The sequence below is a fragment of the Salvelinus namaycush genome, chromosome 21 (assembly GCF_016432855.1).
Source record: "Salvelinus namaycush isolate Seneca chromosome 21, SaNama_1.0, whole genome shotgun sequence".
Lineage (NCBI taxonomy): Eukaryota > Metazoa > Chordata > Actinopteri > Salmoniformes > Salmonidae > Salvelinus > Salvelinus namaycush.
The window spans coordinates 54876709-54889040 of record NC_052327.1 but is presented as its reverse complement, the minus strand read 5'-3'; the positions used below and the strand labels follow the sequence as shown (position 1 = coordinate 54889040).

Here is a 12332-nt window from a genome sequence, read left to right as displayed (position 1 = left end):
GTCACGGGCGGGGACCGTTACATGTCTATGGTGACAATTAGTTGCCACAGCGTTCCAGCCGGTGGACAACATTGGTCACCATAGACAGGTAATGGTCCAGCCGGCGTGGACAAACTATTGGTCACCATAGACAGGTAACGGTCCAGCCGGTGGACAACTATTGGTCACCATAGACAGGTAACGGTCCAGCCGGTGGACAACTTACCATAGACAGGTAACGGTCCAGCCGGTGGACAACTATTGGTCTCACCATAGACAGGTAACGGTCCAGCCGGTGGACAACTATTGGTCTCACCATAGACAGGTAACGGTCCAGCCGGTGGACAACTATTGGTCACCATAGACAGGTAACGGTCCAGCCGGTGGACAACTATTTGGTCTCACCATAGACAGGTAACGGTCCAGCCGGTGGACAACTATTGGTCTCACCATAGACAGGGTAACGGTCCAGCTGGTGGATAAACTATGGTCTCACCATAGACAGGTAACGGTCCAGCTGGGGGACAACTATTGGTCAACATAGACAGGTAACGGTCCAGCGGTGGACAACTATTGGTCACCATAGACAGGTAACGGTCCAGCCGGTGGACAACTATTGGTCACCATAGACAGGTAACGGTCCAGCTGGTGGATAACTATTGGTCTCACCATAGACAGGTAACGGTCCAGCTGGTGGACAACTTTTGGTCTCACCATAGACAGGTAACGGTCCAGCTGGTGGACAACTATTGGTCACCATAGACAGGTAACGGTCCAGCCGGTGGACAACTATTGGTCACCATAGACAGGTAACGGTCCAGCCGGTGGACAACTATTGGTCACCATAGACAGGTAACGGTCCAGCTGGTGGATAACTATTGGTCACCATAGACAGGTAACGGTCCAGCCGGTGGACAACTATTGGTCACCATAGACAGGTAACGGTCCAGCCGGGGGACAACTATTGGTCTCACCATAGACAGGTAACTGTCCAGCCGGTGGACAACTCACCATAGACAGGTAACTCACCATAGACAGGTAACTCACCATAGACAGGTAACTCACCATAGACAGGTAACTCACCATAGAGGTAACTTACCATAGACAGGTAACGGTCCAGCCGGTGGACAACTATTGGTCACCATAGACAGGTAATGGTCCAGCCGGTGGACAACTATTGGTCACCATAGACAGGTAACGGTCCAGCCGGTGGACAACTATTGGTCACCATAGACAGGTAACGGTCCAGCCGGTGGACAACTATTGGTCACCATAGACATGTAACGGTCCAGCCGGTGGACAACTATTGGTCACCATAGACAGGTAACGGTCCAGCCGGTGGACAACTATTGGTCTCACCATAGACAGGTAACGGTCCAGCCGGTGGACAACTATTGGTCACCATAGACAGGTAACGGTCCAGCCGGTGGACAACTATTGGTCTCACCATAGACAGGTAACGGTCCAGCCGGTGGACAACTATTGGTCTCACCATAGACAGGTAACGGTCCAGCTGGTGGATAACTATTGGTCTCACCATAGACAGGTAACGGTCCAGCTGGGGGACAACTATTGGTCAACATAGACAGGTAACGGTCCAGCCGGTGGACAACTATTGGTCACCATAGACAGGTAACGGTCCAGCCGGTGGACAACTATTGGTCACCATAGACAGGTAACGGTCCAGCTGGTGGATAACTATTGGTCTCACCATAGACAGGTAACGGTCCACCTGTTGGACAACTATTGGTCTCACCATAGACAGGTAACGGTCCAGCTGGTGGACAACTATTGGTCACCATAGACAGGTAACGGTCCAGCCGGTGGACAACTATTGGTCACCATAGACAGGTAACGGTCCAGCCGGTGGATAACTATTGGTCACCATAGACAGGTAACGGTCCAGCCGGTGGATAACTATTGGTCACCATAGACAGGTAACGGTCCAGCCGGTGGACAACTATTGGTCTCACCATAGACAGGTAACGGTCCAGCTGGGGGACAACTATTGGTCTCACCATAGACAGGTAACGGTCCAGCTGGTGGACAACTATTGGTCTCACCATAGACAGGTAACGGTCCAGCCGGTGGACAACTATTGGTCACCATAGACAGGTAACGGTCCAGCCGGTGGACAACTATTGGTCACCATAGACAGGTAACGGTCCAGCCGGTGGACAACTATTGGTCTCACCATAGACAGGTAACGGTCCAGCTGGGGGACAACTATTGGTCTCACCATAGACAGGTAACGGTCCAGCTGGTGGACAACTATTGGTCTCACCATAGACAGGTAACGGTCCAGCTGGTGGATAACTATTGGTCTCACCATAGACAGGTAACGGTCCAGCTGGTGGATAACTATTGGTCACCATAGACAGGTAACGGTCCAGCTGGTGGACAACTATTGGTCACCATAGACAGGTAACGGTCCAGCTGGTGGACAACTATTGGTCACCATAGACAGGTAACGGTCCAGCTGGTGGATAACTATTGGTCACCATAGACAGGTAACGGTCCAGCCGGTGGACAACTATTGGTCTCACCATAGACAGGTAACGGTCCAGCCGGTGGACAACTATTGGTCACCATAGACAGGTAACGGTCCAGCTGGTGGACAACTATTGGTCACCATAGACAGGTAACGGTCCAGCCGGTGGACAACTATTGGTCACCATAGACAGGTAACGGTCCAGCTGGGGGACAACTATTGGTCTCACCATAGACAGGTAACGGTCCAGCTGGTGGATAACTATTGGTCTCACCATAGACAGGTAACGGTCCAGCCGGTGGACAACTATTGGTCTCACCATAGACAGGTAACGGTCCAGCCGGTGGACAACTATTGGTCACCATAGACAGGTAACGGTCCAGCCGGTGGATAACTATTGGTCTCACCATAGACAGGTAACGGTCCAGCCGGTGGACAACTATTGGTCTCACCATAGACAGGTAACGGTCCAGCCGGTGGACAACTATTGGTCTCACCATAGACAGGTAACGGTCCAGCCGGTGGACAACTATTGGTCACCATAGACAGGTAACGGTCCAGCTGGTGGATAACTATTGGTCACCATAGACAGGTAACGGTCCAGCCGGTGGACAACTATTGGTCTCACCATAGACAGGTAACGGTCCAGCCGGTGGACAACTATTGGTCACCATAGACAGGTAACGGTCCAGCCGGTGGACAACTATTGGTCACCATAGACAGGTAACGGTCCAGCCGGTGGACAACTATTGGTCACCATAGACAGGTAACGGTCCAGCCGGTGGACAACTATTGGTCACCATAGACAGGTAACGGTCCAGCCGGTGGACAACTATTGGTCACCATAGACAGGTAACGGTCCAGCTGGTGGACAACTATTGGTCACCATAGACAGGTAACGGTCCAGCCGGTGGACAACTATTGGTCACCATAGACAGGTAACGGTCCAGCCGGTGGACAACTATTGGTCACCATAGACAGGTAACGGTCCAGCCGGTGGACAACTATTGGTCACCATAGACAGGTAACGGTCCAGCCGGTGGACAACTATTGGTCTCACCATAGACAGGTAACGGTCCAGCCGGTGGACAACTATTGGTCACCATAGACAGGTAACGGTCCAGCCGGTGGATAACTATTGGTCTCACCATAGACAGGTAACGGTCCAGCCGGTGGACAACTATTGGTCACCATAGACAGGTAACGGTCCAGCCGGTGGACAACTATTGGTCACCATAGACAGGTAACGGTCCAGCCGGTGGATAACTATTGGTCACCATAGACAGGTAACGGTCCAGCCGGTGGACAACTATTGGTCTCACCATAGACAGGTAACGGTCCAGCCGGTGGACAACTATTGGTCACCATAGACAGGTAACGGTCCAGCCGGTGGACAACTATTGGTCACCATAGACAGGTAACGGTCCAGCCGGTGGACAACTATTGGTCACCATAGACAGGTAACGGTCCAGCCGGTGGACAACTATTGGTCACCATAGACAGGTAACGGTCCAGCCGGTGGACAACTATTGGTCACCATAGACAGGTAACGGTCCAGCCGGTGGACAACTATTGGTCACCATAGACAGGTAACGGTCCAGCTGGTGGACAACTATTGGTCACCATAGACAGGTAACGGTCCAGCCGGTGGACAACTATTGGTCACCATAGACAGGTAACGGTCCAGCCGGTGGACAACTATTGGTCACCATAGACAGGTAACGGTCCAGCCGGTGGACAACTATTGGTCACCATAGACAGGTAACGGTCCAGCCGGTGGACAACTATTGGTCTCACCATAGACAGGTAACGGTCCAGCCGGTGGACAACTATTGGTCACCATAGACAGGTAACGGTCCAGCCGGTGGACAACTATTGGTCACCATAGACAGGTAACGGTCCAGCCGGTGGACAACTATTGGTCACCATAGACAGGTAACGGTCCAGCTGGTGGAAGACTATTGGTCACCATAGACAGGTAACGGTCCAGCCGGTGGACAACTATTGGTCTCACCATAGACAGGTAACGGTCCAGCCGGTGGACAACTATTGGTCACCATAGACAGGTAACGGTCCAGCCGGTGGACAACTATTGGTCACCATAGACAGGTAACGGTCCAGCCGGTGGACAACTATTGGTCACCATAGACAGGTAACGGTCCAGCTGGTGGAAGACTATTGGTCAACATAGACAGGTAACGGTCCAGCCGGTGGACAACTATTGGTCTCACCATAGACAGGTAACGGTCCAGCCGGTGGACAACTATTGGTCTCACCATAGACAGGTAACGGTCCAGCTGGTGGACAACTATTGGTCACCATAGACAGGTAACGGTCCAGCTGGTGGACAACTATTGGTCAACATAGACAGGTAACGGTCCAGCTGGTGGACAACTATTGGTCACCATAGACAGGTAACGGTCCAGCCGGTGGACAACTATTGGTCACCATAGACAGGTAACGGTCCAGCCGGTGGACAACTATTGGTCACCATAGACAGGTAACGGTCCAGCCGGTGGACAACTATTGGTCACCATAGACAGGTAACGGTCCAGCCGGGGGACAACTATTGGTCACCATAGACAGGTAACGGTCCAGCTGGTGGACAACTATTGGTCACCATAGACAGGTAACGGTCCAGCCGGTGGACAACTATTGGTCACCATAGACAGGTAACGGTCCAGCCGGTGGACAACTATTGGTCACCATAGACAGGTAACGGTCCAGCCGGTGGACAACTATTGGTCACCATAGACAGGTAACGGTCCAGCTGGTGGACAACTATTGGTCACCATAGACAGGTAACGGTCCAGCCGGTGGACAACTCACCATAGACAGGTAACGGTCCAGCCGGTGGACAACTCACCATAGAGAGGTAACTCACCATAGACAGGTAACTCACCATAGAGAGGTAACTCACCATAGACAGGTAACGGTCCAGCCGGTGGACAACTCACCATAGACAGGTAACGGTCCAGCCGGTGGACAACTCACCATAGAGAGGTAACTCACCATAGACAGGTAACTCACCATAGACAGGTAACTCACCATAGAGAGGTAACTCACCATAGACAGGTAACGGTCCAGCCGGTGGACAACTCACCATAGACAGGTAACTCACCATAGACAGGTAACTCACCATAGACAGGTAACTCACCATAGACAGGTAACTCACCATAGACAGGTAACTCACCATAGACAGGTAACTCACCATAGACAGGTAACGGTCCAGCCGGTGGATAACTTACCATAGAGAGGTAACGGTCCAGCCGGTGGATAACTTACCATAGAGAGGTAACGGTCCAGCCGGTGGATAACTTACCATAGAGAGGTAACGGTCCAGCCAGTGGATAACTCACCATAGACAGGTAACTCACCATAGACAGGTAACTCACCATAGACAGGTAACTCACCATAGACAGGTAACGGTCCAGCCAGTGGATAACTCACCATAGACAGGTAACTCACCATAGACAGGTAACTCACCATAGACAGGTAACTCACCATAGACAGGTAACGGTCCAGCCAGTGGATAACTTACCATAGAGAGGTAACGGTCCAGCCAGTGGATAACTTACCATAGAGAGGTAACTCACCATAGACAGGTAACTCACCATAGACAGGTAACTCACCATAGACAGGTAACTCACCATAGACAGGTAACTCACCATAGAGAGGTAACTCACCATAGAGAGGTAACTCACCATAGACAGGTAACTCACCATAGACAGGTAACTCACCATAGACAGGTAACTCACCATAGAGAGGTAACTCACCATAGAGAGGTAACTCACCATAGACAGGTAACGGTCCAGCCAGTGGATAACTCACCATAGACAGGTAACTCACCATAGACAGGTAACTCACCATAGACAGGTAACTCACCATAGACAGGTAACTCACCATAGACAGGTAACTCACCATAGACAGGTAACTCACCATAGACAGGTAACGGTCCAGCCAGTGGATAACTCACCATAGACAGGTAACTCACCATAGACAGGTAACTCACCATAGACAGGTAACTCACCATAGACAGGTAACTCACCATAGACAGGTAACTCACCATAGACAGGTAAACAGGTAACTCACCATAGACAGGTAACTCACCATAGACAGGTAAACAGGTAACTCACCATAGACAGGTAACTCACCATAGACAGGTAAACAGGTAACTCACCATAGACAGGTAACTCACCATAGACAGGTATACATAAGAAGCATACAGTTCCAGGTTGATCTGCTTGTTGATGGCAGCCTCACATTCCTGGTGGAAGTTCTGTCGCACCTGAGATGTCATGGTTCTGGAAAGACAGACAGACAGACAGACAGACAGACAGACAGACAGACAGACAGACAGACAGACAATTATCAGCAACCATCACTCCTGTGTTCCAATGGCACGTTGTGTTAGCTAATCCAAGTTTATCATTTTAAAAGGCTAATTGATCATTAGAAAACACTTTTGCAATTATGTTAGCACAGCTGAAAACGGTTGTTCTGATTAAAGAAGCAATAAAACTGTCCTTCTTTAGACTAGTTGAGTATCTGGAGCATCAGCATTTGGGGGTTTAATTACAGGCTCAAAATGGCCAGAAACAAAGATCTTTCTTCTGAAACTCGTCAGTCTATTCTTGTTCTGAGAAATGAAGGCTATTCCATGTGAGATCTCGTTCAGCGCTGTGTACTACTCCCTTCACAGAACAGCGCAAACTGGCTCTAACCAGAATAGAAAGAGGAGTGGGAGGCCCCGGTGCACAACTGAGCAAGAGGAAAAGTACATTAGAGTGTCTAGTTTGAGAAACAGACGCCTCACAAGTCCTCAACTGGCAGCTTCATTAAATAGTACCCGCAAAACACCAGTCTCAACGTCAACAGTGAAGAGGGATGCTGGCCTTCTAGGCAGAGTTGCAAAGAAAAAGCCATATCTCAGACTGGCCAATACAAAGAAAAGATTAAGATGGGCAAAAGAACACAGACACCGGACAGAGGAAGATTGGAAAAAAAGTGTTATGGACAGATAAATCTAAGTTTGAGGTGTTCGAAACACAAAGAAGAACATTCGTGAGACACAGAAAAATGAAAAGATGCTTGAGGAGTGCTTGAAGCCATCTGTCAAGCATGGTGGAGGCAATGTGATGGTCTGGGGGTGCTTTGGTGGTGGTAAAGTGGGAGATTTGTACAGGGTAAAAGGGATATTGAAGAAGGAAGGCCATCACTCCATTTTGCAACTCCATGCCATACCCTGTGGACGACACTTAATTGGAGGCAATTTTCTCCTACAACAGGACAACGACCCAAAGCACAGCTCCAAACTATGCAAGAACTATTTAGGGAAGAAGCAGTCAGCTGGTATTCTGTCTATAATGGAGTGGCCAGCACAGTCACCGTATCTCAACCCTATTGAGCTGTTGTGGGAGCAGCTTGACCGTATGGTACGTAAATAAGTACCCATCAAGCCAATCCAATTTGTGGGAGGTGCCTCAGGAAACATGGGGTGAAATCTCTTCAGATTAGGGATGGGCATTCTGGCTCTTTTCAGTGGGCCAGCTCGTTCGGCGCAGCTCACCAAAAAGAGTCAGCTCTTTTGGCTCCCAAACGACTCTTCAAAAAATATATATATATGTTTTTGTTGTCATTTAGTCCTCAGCTCAGGCATCCCCATCTAGCGTTGTGTAGACTTTAGTTTTTCAGCACCTACTGCACCTACTGTGCAAGTATTCCACAGCTGCTGTCACTTTGTCCACAGTGGGCTTCATCGCCTTCAGAGCATCTCTTACAATCAGGTTGATTGTGTGGGCAAGACATGGATGATGGGTCCATTTAAACATTTCCATGGCTTTGGTTATGTTAGCTGTATTGTCGCTAACACAACAGACCACTTTTCCATCTACTTGCCATTCTCTGGCCACTCTCAACAGTTCCTCTGCCAAGTTCTCTGAGGTGTGTGTCTGTCGCTGAACTCAAAGCAGTCCAGAAGACAGCTAGACATCGAAAAATCTTCAATGAAGTGACATGTAACCGATATGTAAGAAGTGGTTACCCTTGACGTCCTGCAGTCAGTGGTAAGGCAAACTGCAGTAGCTTTTTGGACTGTGGACTAAGTGATTTTGAAAGGGTTTTCCTGCTTGGAATTGTGTACATTGGATTTAGACTATTGCTATAATTTCTAAAACTTCTGTCCTCCACGATCGAAAAATAGCTGGAAATCGGTGGTAATCATTTTAGCCAATGCAATATCCATTTGGCCTTGTTTTGTCTCAGACATAGACGTTTGGCATAAACTGGTCCATAGAAGACTGTGTTGCTGTGGGTCGCGGAGTAGGCCTACTTGACTGAGTGGATACATCTCCACCACTATCACTAGTAGGCCTACTTGACTGAGTGGATACATCTCCACCACTATCACTAGTAGGCCTACTTGACTGAGTGGATACATCTCCACCACTATCACTAGCAGGCCTACTTGACTGAGTGGATACATCTCCACCACTATCACTAGTAGGCCTACTTGACTGAGTGGATACATCTCCACCACTATCACTAGTAGACCTACTTGACTGAGTGGATACATCTCCACCACTATCACTAGTAGACCTACTTGACTGAGTGGATACATCTCCACCACTATCACTAGTAGGCCTACTTGACTGAGTGGATACATCTCCACCACTATCACTAGTAGGCCTACTTGACTGAGTGGATACATCTCCACCACTATCACTAGTAGACCTACTTGACTGAGTGGATACATCTCCACCACTATCACTAGTAGACCTACTTGACTGAGTGGATACATCTCCACCACTATCACTAGTAGGCCTACTTGACTGAGTGGATACATCTCCACCACTATCACTAGTAGACCTACTTGACTGAGTGGATACATCTCCACCACTATCACTAGTAGACCTACTTGACTGAGTGGATACATCTCCACCACTATCAGCAGGCCTACTTGACTGAGTGGCTGGCTCCACCACTATCACTAGCAGACCTACTTGACTGAGTGGACACATCTCCGCCACTATCACTAGCAGACCTACTTGACTGAGTGGAGGAGCTGTCTCCACCAGTATCACTAGCAGACCTACTTGACTGAGTGGACACATCTCCACCACTATCACTAGTAGACCTACTTGACTGAGTGGATACATCTCCACCACTATCAGCAGGCCTACTTGACTGAGTGGCTGGCTCCACCACTATCACTAGCAGACCTACTTGACTGAGTGGACACATCTCCACCACTATCACTAGTAGGCCTACTTGACTGAGTGGATACATCTCCACCACTATCACTAGTAGACCTACTTGACTGAGTGGATACATCTCCACCACTATCAGCAGGCCTACTTGACTGAGTGGCTGGCTCCACCACTATCACTAGCAGACCTACTTGACTGAGTGGACACATCTCCACCACTATCACTAGTAGGCCTACTTGACTGAGTGGATACATCTTCACCACTATCACTAGTAGACCTACTTGACTGAGTGGATACATCTCCACCACTATCACTAGCAGGCCTACTTGACTGAGTGGCTGGCTCCACCACTATCACTAGCAGACCTACTTGACTGAGTGGACACATCTCCGCCACTATCACCAGTAGACCTACTTGACTGAGTGGATACATCTCCACCACTATCACTAGCAGACCTACTTGACTGAGTGGACACATCTACGCCACTATCACTAGCAGGCCTACTTGACTGAGTGGATACATCTCCACCACTATCAGCAGGCCTACTTGACTGAGTGGCTGGCTCCACCACTATCACTAGCAGACCTACTTGACTGAGTGGACACATCTCCGCCACTATCACTAGCAGGCCTACTTGACTGAGTGGAGGAGCTGTCTCCACCAGTATCACTAGCAGGCCTACTTGACTGAGTGGAGGAGCTGTCTCCACCAGTATCACTAGCAGGCCTACTTGACTGAGTGGATACATCTCCACGTGTGGAGGAGCTGTCTCCACCAGTATCACTAGCAGGCCTACTTGACTGAGTGGAGGAGCTGGCTCCACCAGTATCACTAGCAGACCTACTTGACTGAGTGGAGGAGCTGTCTCCACCAGTATCACTAGCAGGCCTACTTGACTGAGTGGAGGAGCTGTCTCCACCAGTATCACTAGCAGGCCTACTTGACTGAGTGGATACATCTCCACGTGTGGAGGAGCTGTCTCCATCACTATCACTAGCAGGCCTACTTGACTGAGTGGAGGAGCTGGCTCCACCAGTATCACTAGCAGGCCTACTTGACTGAGTGGATACATCTCCACGTGTGGAGGAGCTGTCTCCACCAGTATCACTAGCAGACCTACTTGACTGAGTGGAGGAGCTGTCTCCACCAGTATCACTAGCAGGCCTACTTGACTGAGTGGAGGAGCTGTCTCCACCAGTATCACTAGCAGACCTACTTGACTGAGTGGAGGAGCTGTCTCCACCACTATCACTAGCAGACCTACTTGACTGAGTGGAGGAGCTGTCTCCATCACTATCACTAGCAGGCCTACTTGACTGAGTGGAGGAGCTGGCTCCACCAGTATCACTAGCAGGCCTACTTGACTGAGTGGATACATCTCCACGTGTGGAGGAGCTGTCTCCACCAGTATCACTAGCAGAACTACTTGACTGAGTGGAGGAGCTGTCTCCACCAGTATCACTAGCAGACCTACTTGACTGAGTGGAGGAGCTGGCTCCATCACTATCACTAGCAGGCCTACTTGACTGAGTGGAGGAGCTGGCTCCACCAGTATCACTAGCAGGCCTACTTGACTGAGTGGATACATCTCCACCAGTATCACTAGCAGGCCTACTTGACTGAGTGGACACATCTCCACCACTATCACTACGCGACAGACCACACACACCATTTAATATCCAGCATACTCATTTATATGTTTTGTATTAAAACGAATCTACTTTCTCAAAGCATAAGATGAATCTGTAAAGTAAATGAGACATGAATTGGTTACAACACTGAAGAGGTTGATGAAGAACGTACAGGAGGGCGCACCGGGCTACGCAATGTAAAGTTGGACAGGCAAGTCATTTCTACTGGAAGGCTGGCCAACTAACGTTACTCTAGTCAACTATCTAGTAATCCCTTAGGATACCAGGTTGGAGTCTCTTTTTTCAACTAAATTAAAACGGACATATCTTGTAATTGAACTAGTAAGGTGGTCAATAACTGGGGACCGTATGCCGAGAATACGGGACACTTTTTTGCTAAACCGCACATCAAAAAGCTGATCGTAGTAACGTTAGTATTTCCACTGAAATGTCAAACATGCTAATTGCTAACATTTTTTTACGACACCCAATAAATCACAAAACATTGATGTGCTTGATCACAAGATAACACCGTTGAAGGTAATATATTTCGTAAACGCTGTTGAATATTCCGGTAATACGGGTTTACGAGTGTGCAACGTCGTTTGCTAATAATAATAACGATGGTTTTGGGGTTAACAGCTCGGATATTTAACGATGTTAACAACTTTAGTTCGCTAAAGTACTGCTACTCATGATCATGACAAGGCGCTTATAAAACGGTCTCTCAAGGTTATTGTTGCTAACGGGTAACGTTAGACGGGTAACGTTAGCTACAGCAACGAATACAGCCTGGTAATATGATATAGCTACAATCATCACGGTAACGCTAGTATAAACAACGTAAACTACCTCGGGAGTGGTACTAACGCTTGCTGGTCGACTCCCTCCAGATCGTATCCACTTGCCCAGACAAATAAAGGTTAAATACATAAAAAATAAATCTGTGTTGACTGGGTGGCAGTTTGACGGACGACAGCGTCACGTATTAGTCAGCGTAACGTAAACGCGTACATCGCCGTG

At 48.9% G+C, this 12332-nt stretch overlaps 1 protein-coding gene across 2 annotated transcripts in view; it reads right to left on the bottom strand.

The window, feature by feature from the left end:
- Positions 1 to 12332, bottom strand: part of fth1b (ferritin, heavy polypeptide 1b) — a 29399-nt gene that overhangs the window by 16666 nt on the left and 401 nt on the right. Inside the window, exons 1-2 of one of the 2 annotated variants that reach the window (XM_039017924.1) lie at positions 12162 to 12303; positions 6669 to 6774 (exon numbers count right to left, since the gene is read on the bottom strand). In XM_039017924.1, coding sequence (XP_038873852.1) covers positions 6669 to 6770 — 102 coding nt within the window. In that variant the 5' untranslated portion in view covers positions 6771 to 6774; positions 12162 to 12303. Of the gene's footprint in view, positions 1 to 6668; positions 6775 to 12161; positions 12304 to 12332 lie in introns of those variants that run through there. The other variant, XM_039017923.1, reaches the window with a different exon arrangement.